The sequence below is a fragment of the Papilio polytes genome, unplaced genomic scaffold (assembly GCF_000836215.1).
Source record: "Papilio polytes unplaced genomic scaffold, Ppol_1.0 DF824269.1, whole genome shotgun sequence".
NCBI lineage: Eukaryota > Metazoa > Arthropoda > Insecta > Lepidoptera > Papilionidae > Papilio > Papilio polytes.
This window is the reverse complement of record NW_013524935.1, coordinates 231,911-249,405: the sequence shown is the minus strand read 5'-3', so window position 1 is coordinate 249,405 and position 17,495 is coordinate 231,911. Positions and strand designations below refer to the sequence as shown.

General features: G+C 33.5%; 1 protein-coding gene across 1 annotated transcript; it reads right to left on the bottom strand.

Annotated features, from left to right (window-relative positions):
* Nucleotides 1-2,345: 2,345 nt before the first annotated feature.
* LOC106105727 lies at nucleotides 2,346-4,302 on the bottom strand. Its single transcript, XM_013286160.1, has 5 exons — nucleotides 4,255-4,302; nucleotides 3,833-3,901; nucleotides 3,328-3,401; nucleotides 2,887-3,082; nucleotides 2,346-2,429 (listed from the first exon to the last, which is right to left on the bottom strand). The coding sequence occupies exons 1-5, from the start codon at nucleotides 4,294-4,296 to the stop codon at nucleotides 2,346-2,348; spliced, it is 465 nt and encodes a 154-aa protein (XP_013141614.1). The 5' UTR covers nucleotides 4,297-4,302.
* Nucleotides 4,303-17,495: the final 13,193 nt, after the last annotated feature.

Sequence of the window (17,495 nt, the reverse complement as noted above, 5' to 3'; positions counted from 1 at the left end):
GCAAATATTCTAAGAAGATTACGCGCTTAAGTTAAAAGTTTTGGTGGAGTATAAACTTTAAACACTCACAGACAGCATTTTTAAGCACTGAAAGGACTTTAACTTTCAGTAATCCATGTCACTGAAAAGCACAACTTTCAAACTGACCTTTTACTAAAGTAAAGCTTTATGAACGGACTTTTGTAAGAAAGTAGAAAATGCAATTTTATTTTTGTGCTTGCTTTGCATATCCAGAACAAGTAACTCTGATACAATATAGTGTAAAGTTAAATGTATGTAAATCCTAGCTTTCGCCCGCGAATCCGTCCGCGCAGAATTATAAAAACACAATTGCAAGCAGCGTATGTGTTCTTCCAGACTACCCATGTATGCCAAATTTCATTGAAATCAGTTCAGCCGTTTAGGCTACAAACTCTAACAAACATTCATACATCCATCCATTCATCTAAACTTTCGCATTTATATTAGTATAATAAAAGCGTTTCTATCTGAAACTAAACGATGCCACAACTTTTTAGTCTCACTTTGATTCCCTTTGATTTAATTTGAATTTATACTGTAAGAACGCGCATACTTTTGACCAAACTATCGCACAACATTTTAGTCTCGCTTTGATTCCTTTTAGCTTTAAAAAAGGTGCGCACACGATTCGATTTTAGTTGTGCAACTAAACAGTTGAATTGGCTGCGAAACAATCGACAATCGCACAACAGTGTGCGATAGTTTAGTCAAAGATGTTCGCATTGTTTTAAGGTATAATTTTTCATGCATTAAATGCTTTAAGAATATTAATTGCGATAACGTTGGTTAAGAAAATCTAATTTGTGATTGGAAAAAAAAATAGTTTTTTCCATTACTAGAAAATAAAAATAAAACTACATAAAAATATTGCATTATGTTTATTTTGAACATAACATAAAATACCGAAATACTATACATACATTTGAGGTACGAAAAGGTTTTTTTTCTGTGAGCCAGCCAGGCGTGACTTATGCATGTAACCTTTAGTTCATTTACGTCAAGATAACATTGTTATATTAAAAATAGCTCATCACATAAAAAAAACAACTCGTGCGAAAAGATCTAAAGATAACATATTATCATTTCTTAAAAATCGCATTAGAAAAACCATTTTCTCGCAGCGTCTATCATCACTTGTAATTGTTTAGAAGAATTGAAATCGACTATCATTTGTTTTTGCAAGAATTACTTCTTCACTCAGAATACCTTAATACTGACTGTCCCCACGTGGAGACAAGGTGGGACGGATGAAACTTTTTATTCTCATCTGTATCCACGTGGGGACAGAGCGGGGTGACGGTTAGTAATAATCCTACTTATTGGTAAAGATTCAAATGACAGTAGCACAAAGCGAAGAATATAAACTCTAAGTTAGAAAGGATTTTGACCACTGAGTGATCTATTAAACATTTTATTAACTTATTAAAACATTTAATATAAGGCCCTTCGTATACAAGGTGATGTAAATTTTAGAAACTCCCTGATTTTAATCTTTATATGACTTACGCAAAACAATATCGCAGACAGGCAACAAAGGAAGCAGCTAAAGCCAGTTGCTGGCAACTGACAAGATCGACGTGAGAAAAGTTGCTCCGATTTTCAAAATGGCGGTGTTTTTAAATCCATTTGACACGAAGTCACTAGATGTTATGGCCAAATAGACGACTCAATGTGTGTACGCACGATACTCGAGACGCAGAGTTAAAAATATTATTTGCTAACCAAAGACATTAAAAAATATATATAGCCGAGGCTAGAATAAAAAAAATACCGGTACTTTCTCTGTACTACATCAGTTGCCAAGTTTAGTACGCCACCTAGTGTCTATTGACATGTAATAAAACGTTTTACAAAATTATAAAAAGCTCCATCTATTGTCAAAAAAAATAAACTAAACAACGTAACAAAACAAATAAATATAAAGATTTAAATATTATTTAATAACATTTTTGGCAATTAATTTAAATACAATTAATTATTTTGACATATATAATTTTGAGGGTATCAATAGATAGCGTTACTGAAAATGTGTGAAATGTCTCATATGAAGTGTCAACTATGCATCCTCTATATATATTTTTTCTCTTTCTTTCTAACATTTACATCGCCTTGTATATGAAAAAGCTAATCTGTAACATCAATAAAATTTAAATCTTTATCATAATGAGATGATATGAATGCTGGATGATAAATGTCAAACATTATAACCGTGAATTCATTGCAGAAACACTAGTACATATCGTTGTCTCTTTTCTCTCAAGGTGAATGACAAGGATGACTATAGGTTGCACTAGTGCTTCCGCAGTAAAAGTTATTTTATAACGTTATATTTGATATTCCGTATAATTCCAGTTCCATGTTTTGTTGACGCTGTTATCGCCGCTTTGGTTCATTGGTTTTTGTGGTTCCTGAAAGTAAAATAAATCATAGAAATAAACTAATAACTAAGAGCGGGCGCACACCTTTGACTAAACTACAACAGTTGTGCGATTGTCGATTGTTTCGCAGCCAATTCAACTATTTAGTTGCACAACTAAAAATCGAGTAGTGTGCGCTCCTCCATAGAGCATAGGAATCAAAGCGAGTCTAAACAGTTGTGCGATCGCTTAACCAAAGGTGTGCGCGGATGGACTGTGCTTTGAAGTTTAATAGGCGATTTTCAACTTCACCTAACTCTTAAATATGAGTTTAGCAGATTAACAAAAGAAACGAAGGCTATTTTTCTGTATATTCTAAAATTTCAGTCATATAACAATTTGGGATCTATCTTTATGTGCTATCTTAGAGGGTTTTTTAATTTCAATTCCTTTAAATAGACATTGTTAATAACACTCCAAGTACAAATGTAAAGATTTCCGGCCTTACCTTAAGCTCTTGTCCGATTACTGTAACCATATCTTGTTCGATCTGTGGACCAAGATTAATCGGTTCATATTCATCTGACACGCCGCTGTCCGGTGAATCTGGTATTGGCGTAGCGTTCATGTAGCCTTTCGGTCCGGCACGACTTTTGTGGATACAGTAGTCGCCGGTGAAGGGATTCTGGTACGCCACCACAGTTCTATAGAAAATGAATGAATCAATATTACATCTAATTTTTATCAACTAATTTATAATTTACTAGGTGTTTCCCGAAACTCCGTCCAAGTGGAATTAAAAAAAGATAACCTATGTGTTCTTCCAGACTAACCTCTCTATCTATATCAAACTTCATATCGATTCATTTAACTGTTAAGGCTACAAACCTTATCAAACATCCATCCATCTAAACTTTCGCATTTATAATATTAGTAAGATTTTACAAACCGTAATTCTTCAGTAGATTCTCCTTCTTTCTTATGAGAAAATAATACCCTTGTTGGTTTCAATAAAATTGCCACCTAAAATAATCAAAATTTTATTATAGTTGAAATAAAGAAATCTTATTTAATTCAATAAAATAAAAATCAGAATAATTTAAAAATGGAACCTTATGTACGTCTTTGTCCGATAACTTCAAGTTATACGTTTTGAACGATAAGTTTAGTTTTAATTTGTTGAAACTTATTTCAAGCTAACACTAATAAATTATAAAAAAATAACTGGAATCTAGCAGCCTAGTATTTATCGTGTAACATTTTGAAATTCATAAAAAAAAGTACTGGTTTATTAAGACATTGAAATCTCGATAATCCGTAGCCATTGCACATTCAGAGACTGACATTTAGATTTCCAACTCCATATATCATTTGGGATCACTGGGGTATTTTTTTCCACATTTATCATATATGGTAATTTTTATTTCATTTCTTTGTAAATATGTATCACAAACCTGTCCGTTTTGTTGTAGCCGATGAACTCGATACACAGAGTAACCACACGTGAACAAAATCAGAGCTAGCTGTAACCAAATAAAGCGTTATTTACTGAGTATATTATAGATATTCTACGTATAATTAGAAGTACAAAAGTAAGCCTATATGTTCTTCGAGACTATCCTCTACATCTATGCCAAATTTCATCGAGGTTCTTTAAGCAGTTTCGGCTACAAACTCTAACAAACATCTATCTAAACTTTCGTATTTATAATATTAGGCAGATTTTAATGAGGGATAGTTTACTGTTGGGATATACTACTGGAAAAAAGCTAAGAATTTTTTCACCAATGGCAAATTTAAAAGGTTTTTATTTATCAATCTATTGACAAGAAAATCTAGTATGAGTGATATCACTTTCTGTTAAGAAAATACTTACCAAGATAATAAGAAGGAGGATGTCTATGTAAATGATGATCATTATAACTTAACAATCACTTCACCATTCGTTGAACTTAATTGTTTACCACGTATCAAACAGAAGCTTGTGTTATGAAACTTTCCCGAGTTTTGTAACGATACTAAAAATACTAACTTTTGATTCGCTAATAAAATTTAAATTTCAGTCTCTGATTGGTCGAAAATAATTTTTATTGTTTTGTGATTGGTCGATATGTTTTCGTTGGTAAAATCGACCAATGAGATAGCCCTGAAGACTTCAGATTTGGATCTTGCAGCAACCGTATCATAGATTATGTACTGCAGATGTAAAAATAATAAACGTAATTATTTTGACACTCAATTTCATTTAGATGTAATGCAATGCGTTGCGAAAAAGGTATTTTTTATTAAATAAAAAGAAACTAAAATATATAATTAAGAATAAAAAAATTCAAACTATTAATAGCGTACCTTTCTTAGTTCCCTAATATTTATACAGCTAGACGTAACTGTCACTCTCGGAGTATTTAAATGGTCACTAAAGGAGTCCCTTCATATTTATTTAGTGTTGTGTGTGTTGAAGTTATAGGCATAAAGTAATATTGAACTGTCTGCATATAGCTTTATCTTTGATAATTCTTTGGTAAGTTGGCGCCATGGGTGTCGCGCCGTCTGTCTCCCCGGCTCCAGCATCTCGGTCTATATTTCAATCCATAAACAGAATCGTGGTCAAAAACTATGCAGCTTTTTCAGATACGAATATATTTGCATTTAATTAAGTTTCCAATGAAACGTTAATTAGTGCTGCGTCATTTTATGCAAATTGTTGGAAAATAGAGAATGTGGAAAAATATAAACAATTTAGTTTTCTCTGGAAAGCGTTTAAAATACAAATTATGTGCTTTAGCGGTCAATATACCATAGGTTTCCTTAATTACAAAAAAAAGATTTGGCGTCCCTTTCATTCTTCGAAGACATCCGCACAAACATCATTCGTACATTCAAATGGTTTCTAGAATGTTCTGTCACGACGCCATCTATTGGCGATTAGTGGAAACGACATCCGCATGTATTCATAATAGGTACTCAATCGGATTCTAGAATGTTCTTTCGCGAATATATTTCTGTACAGGTGTCAGGAAACTCTGTTAATTTGAGCTCGCCCTTCTAAATTCATTTTGACGTACCATCCCCAATTAGTTGACAACAATGATGTTTTAACGAACTTCCTTGTTCGGGCAAAAGGTAGAATCTTACTCGTGCAATTATCGCGGCCCATTTTCACAGTAGCTTTATAATGAATATTTAATGAGTAATTTAAATTATACTCGCTTCATACCGTATTGTTTTCATTTCTTATTTGCTCAAGTAAAATGTAATTAATTTATTAATTACTAGCTGCTGCCCGCAACTTCGTCGGCATGGAATTAAAAAAAAACTAAAATATATGTTACTCACTGATAACGTAGCTTTTTAATGGTGTAAATTTTTTTGAAAAAAATACAAATCTTTCCTCTTTATAATATTAGTATAGAAGTATAGACTGGCTGTTGCTTACGACTTCGTGATCGTAAAGGGTAAAAAAAAAATAGCCTGTGTTACTCCTTGATATTGGAACATCTAAATTATGAAAGAATTTTTGCTATCGGCCAAGTAGTTTTTGAGTTATTTCAATACATACAAAAAATACAAATATTTCCTAATTACATATAAAAAATATATACGGCCAAATATTGAAATGAATCCTAATTAAGTCGTAAGCGCCGCTTATCTGACAGATGTCAAAAAGTTTAAGCATAGCCTTATCATTTTACGCTGTTTCATATTTAAATTACGTTTCAGTATCCGGCCGTAAGTCGCGTCTAATTTTTTTAGCACCGACTTTGGACCCGTCTAGAGTCCATCTTCAAGACGAGTCTTAATCGGAGCTTATCCAAGCTAGGGGTGACTAGACCATAGTCAACCACGCTAACCCACTGCAGGGTAACATCACACGTTTTTTGAATTTCTTCGACGACATGGATTATTCGCAACCGATACCCCGGTCTTACCCGGCGTGGGGACAGATGAGATATTTTCATCCGTCCCACCTTTTAGTCTCACTATCACCAACCAGGGGACAGATAGAATCGTTAAGAAATAAAATAAGTTCCAATCGTCCCCTCGTCACAAAAGGTGGGACGGATGAAACATATTATTATTATCTGTCCCCACATTAGGACAGATTGGGGTGACGGTTGGGAATCATCCCGATATATGCAGGTTGTATCACAATGTTTTTCTTCCGTAAGAAAGTCAGTTAAGATGTGTTTATGTCGACCTTTTAACAACAGTGGAGGGGGACAGTGACATTATTTAACATTTATTTCTCATATAAATGGTTGATTAATATGAAACTATTATACCCGTTAATAGTTAACTACTGAACACGATCACAGAAATGAATACAAATTCTTTTGAATTAAACTACACTGAATAATTGGCAATGAAATTGAATTCATTGAGAACTGGACTCGAGCGGGATATTGTTCCGATCGCACGAGTAGGGTTGCCTGCTGTTAGAAAATTGTAAAAACTTTTTATTCAACCCAAGATTCGAATGTTTAACATTTACTATCTTTAGGAACTGCTATATTAAAAACTTATAATTGAAAAAAAGTTACAGTCAGCACAAGCGATCGAAGATCTTCAGTTTAATTATCCTTATAATAAATGAAACAAAATTAATAAAATATACAGCTATTTCAACTGGCAACCCTGCTATATCATTGCCTTTTAAATTACATATCTAGAAACTACAGATTTGATTACTTAGGGTCACTAAAAATGACTTTAAGGTAAATTTAACATACATTTCAGCTTTTATTCCTACGATAAATCTAACTTAAATTCTTTGTAAACAATAAATAATAAATTTGTGCGAGATTTCAAACCTTTATCACAATAAAATAACCATATGTTTAATTAGATTAGTAACATAACAAATTTTAATCTATACAAGAAAATAATTAGATAAAATTCAAAATATTGAAATAGAGTGACAACCCTGAGTCAATAGTGCAATAAGCTTGATGAAGTAATGTTTGGAAACTTTTCAATGGCTATAATAAGTTTTAATGTTTAATCAAGTCTTTATTCTATTTACTTAATGATTTATAACAAGAATAAATTAAAAAACGCTTCGTTACGTAACCCGTATGTTAACTTCATAATTATATAAGATATTGAATAAATATTAAAAATCTAATCCAACAGTGGGATTAAGAACCTTAGCAACTGATTTCTTAATATTTTTATTCCACTTTTTCTCTATACTTTAGATTTTTTACGAGAGATAATAATTACGAAAATAAGGGCCTGTCCTACCACTGGCTGACTCTACTTAAAAATGACGTCACTGTCAGATAAGGTAACAAAATCCGATATTTCTCTCTATACATGTTGATTGTTATCAGACAATTTACAAATTGACAGGACAGTCCGTAAACCTTATAATTTGTCTAAAAAAAATATTTAAAAGTATAATCTTAATTATATCGTGTTGATATTTTCATAAATCTTAATCTAATACTTACAAAGCGTACAATTATAATATTAAAACGATTTGGAATTTAATAAACAACACAAGAATATATTTGGATATAATTCCATCCAGTAAATAAAAGCCTTTCTCCGACCTTTTCAATATAATTAAGACGGCCGACCAACAGAACAATAGCTTTCAAACAATTCAGGTCAATTCGTTCTATAAACGGAAATAAATATCGTATTAGATATTTCTATCCAATAGACTTCTGACAGAACAAACTTCGGACACAATCCAGCAGATTATGCCTCTTAAGCCACAACACACATTCAGTTTTATCTGACAGTTTTATTAGTCGGATCGTTCAGATAAATCTAACGTGTATACTCAAAATTGAAGATGCTGTCGAATGTGATCTTAGAAATGTCTGTATCAAGGACTGGAAACAAAAAGCCCAAGATAGACTGATATGGAGAAATTTACTGGACCAGGCCCAGTGCCACCTGAATCCACCGAAATAGAAAGAGACCTCTGCCCATAAACATCTGCAATTGCAGATGCGTTGCCTTAATTGACGCAGGATGAAACGTACATAAACAGACATTTTCCCTTCCTATACGTGTCTTCCAGCGTCAAATCCACTTTTCCTTCCCATTCTTTCCTCTTAAGAAAATGTTAGAAAGGGTAAGTGACTAAAATTCGATAAAACTGACCGTGTGTAGCTGGCATTACCGTCAAAATAATATATTAATGTATTAACGATATAAATGGACGATATTCCTCGTCCAAGTGCACTTTATTTTCATTATTTCAATATCTATACTATTATAATAAAGCGTAAACACACACTTATTTGTTGCCTAAGATGTCAGCAATCACAGCAAATTTTTGAAAAATTCTTATTTTAATAAAACGACCTACACTTACGTCAAGTTTTAGGCTATATATATATTTACACGCTGTTAAACTTAGGGGTAAATATTTTGGATAAAAACCCTAATGTGAGAAAGAGACCATAAGTTGTTGCCATCATCAAAGAAGCAAGGTTGCCATGGTTTGACATGTCATGTCATTCTGACATTTGCAATTGATAATTTGACAAATGTGAACAATAAAATGAAATTTTTATAATTTTATGCGGATGAAGTCGCATGGGAACAGCTAGTTCGTAATAAACTCTAATTCAATGACTGTAACTAAATTCCAATAGTTACATTGAATCGACACCGAATCGAGTATTGAATTTTCATTTGTAAATGTGCGGCGAGAATAGCGGTTTTATAGGCGGATGTATTGCAGTAAATGCTGTATTGCATGGTATTTATTAGACGGGATATTGTTTCTGTTTAGTTGTATAACAAAATTTAATTAGTAAATCTACGTAATAGTTTAGTTAACAGTGGTAGTGCCCGCTTTAACATCTTCGCACGAATGGGCCGGGTCGCCCGGTGTAATACCACAACCACACAGAAGACAGGCGTGAAGTGGAAGCAATTCCACGTTTCGTCTGATGATTGTGGTGCCGGAGACCTAATTTCAGTCCCTTTTCCTTACCATCCTTTTTCTTATAAGAAAAGGATGGAAAGGGAATGCGGATTTGACGCTGGATGAGACGCAAATGAAGGGGAAATATCCTTTTTATGTGCGTCTCCTCCGTCAATTAAGGATAGGCAACGCATCTGCAATTGCGGATGATTATAGCAGCGGTCGTTTTCCATTTCGGTGGATTCAGGTGGCTGCTAGCTTGTTTGCCACCTTATATTATAACAAAAAAATAGTTACTAATTGCATATGTTGGACTGTCAATATTTTTTAGGCTTTAAAAAGGGACAATTAATTAAGTTTTTAATTCAGTAACATCATATTTGTAACAAAAATAAATGCGTTCAATAAACACATGTTCACAATGGTAAAAGTTCCATTTATTTCAATTGTAATTTATTTCGTTTACTCTCCATTGTAAATGTCGATGCGGTTTCTCACATTTTAAAGGTCATTCATGTCGATTATTCCTTTGACATTTAAATACACGAACAATTATATTAACTACTAGCTTTATCCCGCGACCCCGTCCGCGCGAAATTATAAAATAATATAAAACAGCCTTTGTTACACACAAAAGTAGCTTTTTAATGGTGAAGGAATTTTTGAAATCGGCCCAGTAATTTTTGAGTTATTTCATTAAAATCAAACAAACCAAGTTTACCTTATTATAATATTACTAGATTTCGCCCGCGATTCCCTCCGCGTGGAATTAAAAAAAGCAAAAGTAAGTAGATTATGTATTCTTCCAGACTATCCTCTACATCTATGCCAAATTTCATCAAGATCTGTTCAGCTGTTTGGATTACAAACTCTAAAAATCATCCATCCATCCATCTAAACTTTCGCATTTATAATATTATTAAGAACGTATTAAGTATGATTCTATTGCCACATTTTCTTTTTTTTTACTAGTTTTAAGGTTGATGTATGTAAGATTTCATTTGTACCTGGTTTTTGTGGCAATAAAAGTCCTATTTATTTATTTATATAAATTAGGAATTAAACTATGTTCAGTATTATCGACGTTGTTTTGTTTCGATTACAAAATCTGAAGATCGTTCGTATTATAGAATTACACTATCTGTGAATTTCAAACGACAATTTAATACTAAGAGCACACAAGTATAGTTTTGTGTGCTCTTATTTAGACAAACCCTATGGTTTGTCTAAATAAGATAGATTAGGTTGATAAATAGCGCATACGAAGTATCGAATTCAATTTGTATGAAGGCAAATGCCGTACTTAATAGACAGGTATTGTAATGACGAAACAAACACACATAGTGCACAATTATGAACTGTCGATATTCGGTTTAAAATTAGCGAACCCAACTAAAATTATTATTTTCCTCTTAACTAATTTAGAGGACAAATCGAGTATTGATTATAATGTAGAGAATTTAGCGATCTATCGATTCCAACTTCTATACGAATAAAAATCGAAAATCGATAAGATTCATGACTGATTTTACACAACCCGGGATGGGTACTAATGGGTACTAAATTTGAAATGAATTGTCAAACTAGTCTATCTTCGTCTAGTCTCGCTTTAATTTTTATGAGCTTATATGAAAGTGGGCACACTACTCAATGTTTAGTTGTACACCTAAACAGTTGAATGGGCAGTTAAACAATTGACAATCGCACAAAATTGTGCGCCCGCTCTAATAATAGCTGATGCTCTAATGGAATAGTAATTCCGTATAGAACACTGTCGCTCAATAACAAATGTTCTAATTGTAGATTTTACATACACTAACAATAAGAGTTAATTTAAAGTGCCTTTAAATTTATTCCGTTAAATTCGTTTGAATACAATATTTTTCAGACTTTGAAAATAAGAGCAGCAAAGTTGCATTATCAAATAATAATAAAAAATCATCAGGCGCTTAACTCATCGCTTATCTTCCCTTTAAATATATCAAATAGAGCAAACATTATAAGTGCAATCAATTAATAATCGAGGTATGATTGATGTTAGCTGAATAGGACATAAAACGTGAAACATCTTTGATCTAGTCCAAGTCAATAATGAAATATCATAAGTGACTGTTCGATCAAATAAGGCCATCGCTCAAGTAATAAATCGAATCGCCGACGCCGCGGGCGGTCGATGCCGTATGAAATTGTGACGGTAACGAACCACTTTACTAGATGAAAAGAAACTAAAATTGCCGGATCAATCATGTTATAAAAGGTATCGTTATGTTACTGAACGTAGTTTACATTTAATGGAATTATTATCTTGATTGTATACGAGTAAAAGTTTTCGTTGTATACATGACGTCATCATTATTTTGAAGCGTCGGTGGCTCAGGAGTTTTACACTTGGCTTGTAATCTAAAGGGTTAGAATCCCGGATTTTTATTTACTCGACGTTCTTACGGTGAAGGAAAACATCGTGATGTAATCTGCAAAAACGGAGAGTAAATTTAGAGTGTATGTGTGAAGTCAACCCGCACTAGGCCAGCGTGACTGCAAGGCCTAGTCATTGTAACTTAAGGAAGACCACGAGGCTCACTGGACAATCCACAGCGCAAACTCCTTTGTAACATTTTAATATGAAAATAAATTCAATGCTTTTTTCATCGACGATTTCTGGGATAATCTTCCTAATGTCAGATATTGTTTTTAATAGAAATTACAAGCATAATATCAGACGACAAAAAGTCGTAAGAAAAAAACCTTGAGTCAAGAATTTCATATTAGTTCATCTGAGGTCTAATCATTTTTGTTTTTTCTTTCGCTTACCCAATTTAATCTGTTGTCTTCAAAGAGACGAATCCATGGAAATACTTTATCGTGGCTTCCGATAACATTTGATTAATATTACCAATAGGTAGGTTTATCGTGAATTCAAGAGACCACTTATTGACAACACTGGTTCAGCTATCCATCAAACAACTCATAAACAAAACCGAACAATAAAACATCTCAATCTGACTAATAATGTAATTGCGAAAGTTTAGATAGATGGATGTTCATAAGAGTTTATAGCCAAAACTGCAGAACGGGTCTCGATGACATTCGGCAAAGATGTAGAGAATATTCTGAAAGAACACATGGGCGACTTATTTTTTCTGTTTTTTTTTTTTTATAACATAAGGTGGCAAACGAGCAAGCGGCCACCTGAATCCGCCAAAATGGTGAAGTGACTGCTGCCTATAGACATCTGCAATTGCAGATGCGTCGCCTACCCTTATCCAATGGAGGAGGAGATGTACATAAAGAGGATATATCCTCTTCCTATGCATCTCCTCCATCAAATCCACTTCCCCTTCCCATCCTCTCATAAGAAAAGGCTGGTAAAGAGAAAGTGACTTAAATTAGGCCTCCGGCACCACACTCATCAGACGAAACACGGCATTGGTTTCATTTCACGCCTGTCTTCTGTTTGGTCGTGTTATTACACCGGGCGTGCCGGCCCTGCAGTGCTAAGATGTTAAAGCGGGCACTACCACTGTTACCACTGTTTTCTACTCCAAGCTGATTAAGTCCCCGGACAAATCTAGTCATCAAGTAATTTGACAAATACTAAGCTTGGGATAACATCTGATCGTTTACACTGTCATAAATGTCGTTCTAAACAAAGTGAATAAATAACTGTTTCATCTTTCCACTTAATTCACTTCCAACTCGTCCGTACTTCAATTGATCAACAAATGACTACGTTTAAAAGGCGGACACTGACTTAATTACCTTGCTAATTTATCCTATAAAGCTGTCCATTCACGGACCCGGACTGCATCCGTTGTATCATTGTTATCTCTAAAAGTTATTTTCCATACAAATATTATAAAGACGAAAGATTTGTACTTTTGTATGTATTGAAATAACTCAAAAACAGGGCTGATTTTAAAATTTCTTTCACCGTCGAAAAGGTTATTTATCTCTGAGTAATATAGGCTATATTTTTTAATTTCACACTGGCGAAGTATAAGTATAAATTACAAATTGAAACAGCACGCAACTTTCAATACATTATTAATGTGGAGGTGAACACACTACTAGATTTTTAGTTGTGCAACTAAACAGTTGAATGGGCTGCGAAACAATCGACAATCGCACAACAGTTGTGCGAAAGTTTAGTCAAAGGTGTGCGCCCGCTTATGTAATAAATATCAAAAACTTAGCAAAGGTAATTTAAAAAACTTTATGCAATGCTTCATCTTTGAAATAAGTTTACTTTCTTGAAATGATTTGTCGACAAATCAAGATTCCACCATTCCTCTAGTCTTTGAATCACAATCATTTCTTTTTAAAAGTGTATTTTTATTTCTGTATAGGTATGTAATTAGTACGGCCGGTTGCCCTAATAATTAAGCTATATGTTACTTGAGTTGAAGAAGCCAGCTGAAGATCAGCGCAGGAACGGCTTAGTGCTTCCTGCATACGCTGAGCTGGCTACCCTTTGTCACGATTGTGTTTACTTTAGAAGAAGTCCTTTTATGTAATTTCTATTTTGTGGCAATAAATACTCATTATACTCAAATAAAAATTCATTAAATTCTTCAATTAAAATGAATTCTTCAATCTCTTTGTGTTTGACTGTGTTTGTCTTCAATTCTAGTAATCATCAGTTTGTCATATGAGATTAGTTTTCACCTTTTTCCAGGACCGTGGATGGGAAGGTTTATATTAGCTATTTGTGTAACCTCACCGAATTTTGTGGTCGACGCGTTTAAGTACACGCCAATAAATTAAGGAGACATTTACATTTTGTGGGGTTGGAAGCGCCTCTGCCATTCTCGGGACTGCTCGGCGGCAGTCGTTCGGAAACGAGTCAATATTTATACCTTTTAAATATTCAGTAGGAAAGTAAAGTAGGTGTAGGTCTCACTCTATGGAGTCAAACTGCTTTTGACTAAAATATCTCACAACTGCTTAGTCTTACTTTGATTCCTATAAGTTATAGAGGTGAGGACTTCGATTATAGTTGTGCAACTAAACAGTTGAATTAGCTGCGAAACAATCGACAATCGCAGAACAATATTGCGATAGTTTAGTAATACTGGGAATTCAGAAGTATTGGAGAAGTTAAAGCATTGAGTATTGAAATTGCCGGTGGCCCAACTTCAGTCCCTTGACCTTCCCTCCCATTTTCTTATAAAAAAGGATAAGAAGCGTACGTAAATAGAGATGCATAGGAAGGGGAAATATCATCTTACTTGCGTTTTCTCCTCCATCGATTAAGGGTAGGCATGTGCAATTCCGGAAGTCTACGGGCAGCGATCGCTTCCCCAGTTTGGCGGATTCAGGTGTCCGCTTGCTCGTTTGACATCTTATGAAAAATAAAATAGTGAAGAATGAAGAGCATCCTAGTTACAAAATGGTCTATGGTGAGTTCAAGAAATTGCTGGATTTTGAAAGCAGAGTAGAGATTAAGGAAAAAGTATAGGTAGCTGTAAACTTACAAAAGCATTACCACAACCGAAATTCAACTACAAAACAATTTCTGGTAATTCAAGAAACTTCGTGTTTTTTAATTTTAATGATTTCGTTGTTTAATGTCTTGTATAAGCCATTTTTCTTTGATCGCTTTATGGATAAATATTTTTAGAACCCGAACACAATAAAAATTTCCATAAGCAAGGAATAATAAATTTGTTTTAAAACAAGATGGTCGTAAAAATAGCGGATCAGTAAATTCTTTATAAAAGAAAAATCGTAACTCAAATAAATTAAACATCACGATACTTGCTCTAATTATTTTTAAAGAGCTTTTAAAAAGCTGTGAGGATATTTTGTATTTACGATGAACATTAAAAATATTAATAAGCCAAGCAAAGTTAATTATACATCTGAAATGTTAAAGTTTGTAGCCTTAACTGCTGGACAGATCTCGATTAAAGGCATAGTAGTCGATAGTCATGAAGAACACATAGGTTACTTATCTAAATAACTAACTATCTAGTTACTTCTGTTTTTACCATGCGGACGAAGTCTCGATTGAAAACTAGTGTTCCATACTATTATGTCATGAAAATATTAATAACAATAACTTCAATTATTCTTTGTTATAAAATTCATTTTCAATTTGTAATAAAAGGTTCATTTATTTTTATAATACGATCGTAGTGTTTAAATATCTAATGGAGAGCACACGTCGCGCTCACACAGAGATTACTTCGTATTTATGTAACGATTATATTCAATTTGAAGCTTGCGACTGATGTCAAATTGAGGTCAATTTTATCCTATCATTTAATTAAACAACAATTGTTAATTATTAAAAATAGACGATCAGTTTACTAACGAATATAGCGGTTTATTATACGGGACTTGGTAACAACACGTTTCATTGTCTTGGGTAATATCTCCAATTTGTTATACTCGTATTCTTCTCAAGTGCGGGTTGGTTTGCCAGCGTGGCTGACTATGGCCTAGTCACCCCTTATTATTGTAGGCTCCGAGCCCCTCGGTGGGGACGTATAGTGAGCTGGTGATGATGATGATGATGTATTCTTCTCTCCAGGCGTCTTTTACGTTCTTTTTTTGAGATTTCCAATCATTCAATCATCCTTATTCATGTTTATTTAATCTTTTTCTAAATTAAAATGCTAGCAGTTATTTTACTAACATTTATTATACCATTAAACTGATCTACTGTGCCTTGTCTAGAAATGGTTTCGAGTTGAATGGTGGGATTCGAACACTAGACCACGTGATCGGATATCCGCATGCTTGGCTATCGAGATTACGAGCATTTTAAATTTTTTATATGCAAAATGTTAGTAGATTTTTGTTAATTTACTCACATTTTCCTTAACCATCCCAACTAACCTTTAGGATTGTGCTACGATATGGTTTACTAAAATAGTCGAATGGCGGGATTCGAACCCTCGACCGCAAGATCGGTCACATTATTTTCTGCATTTAGATATCACGATCAGATTGAAGAATTCTTACATTCTAAACTCGTCAAGTTTATTTCAATTTTCTCCTTGACTGGCACCAAACCCTTTTGTAATGAGAATGGTTGAGTTTTCTGCAAGCGCCCATTGTACAACTTGTTCAAGTTACAGTCTTGGGACTATTAAGGCTGAAAACTTTGATCGTTCTTCAAATTACTCCCGGCGCAACTTAAAGTGATCGTTTATGAAAAACTTTAGCTTTTAACTTTTGGTCTTCTCGTTGTTAATCTAATTTTCTTGGAATTAATATGAGAACTAGAATTTTTTTTCTAATTCTTAAATTATTTGACGAATTTATTAAATTTAAAAGAAGTGCAGCGCAGTTAATTCAATCATATTTGCAAATTACATTCCGAGTCTTTGTAAACGTGAGGATTTAGTTGTACCGAAGATTTCGCTCCCGTCTACTCCTCTAAAAGCCTGAAGAAACTAAATATAAGACAACTGTCAAAATGTAGTTCGTAAAGTTTATGACAGACAAAAAGATAGAATGAATTTTAGGCAATTTTTTTTCGGATTAAAAATACAAAATCCCTAACTAAAGTTGGTTACAAGTTGTTCCCGGTATGTAAATCCGAGTTATACGCGACAGCTCGACAGCTGTTGCAACAAGAAGCCGCTTCGTGTGTCCGTGAGCTGGTTTCATATTTACATAATTCATGTGCTGCTTTGTCGCGTTATATCAGTGATATTTTGGATTTTATTTTTGGAACATCTCTTCTTAGATTGACTTTTGTATCTCCGTCTTTCATTATGTATTGTTCTTGGCACACTTTACTTCTTTCAATCCAAAGTCATATAGCTTTCTCTTATCTGTGTGGTTTTTTACACGAATCGTTTTATCGTTAAGCTAATTTCTGATTTCATATAAACTAAAAAGACTCCTGAATTATAACATTTGAAGTAAACAGGAAAAAATATCTCAGACCAATAACCCTTTCATCTTTGAATTACATTAAATCTAACTATATGGACCCAATCCGATCAGCATTGCAATACATATTAGTTGTAACCTATGTTTAATTAAGAAAAAATATATATTTAATTACTTTTGTCATGTTTGTTTTTCTTTTGTTATTTCTGATTGTGTTGTTAAAAATTAATTGTTATTTTATTTAAGTTATTGATAAGTTCACTAATTATTTTAATAAATGCACGTTTGTAACCATGCACAGAACTACTATGTGTTTATTGCTCTAAAAAAATTTAAAACAAATTGATATTCGACCACAGTTCACAGTAAAAATCTACTCT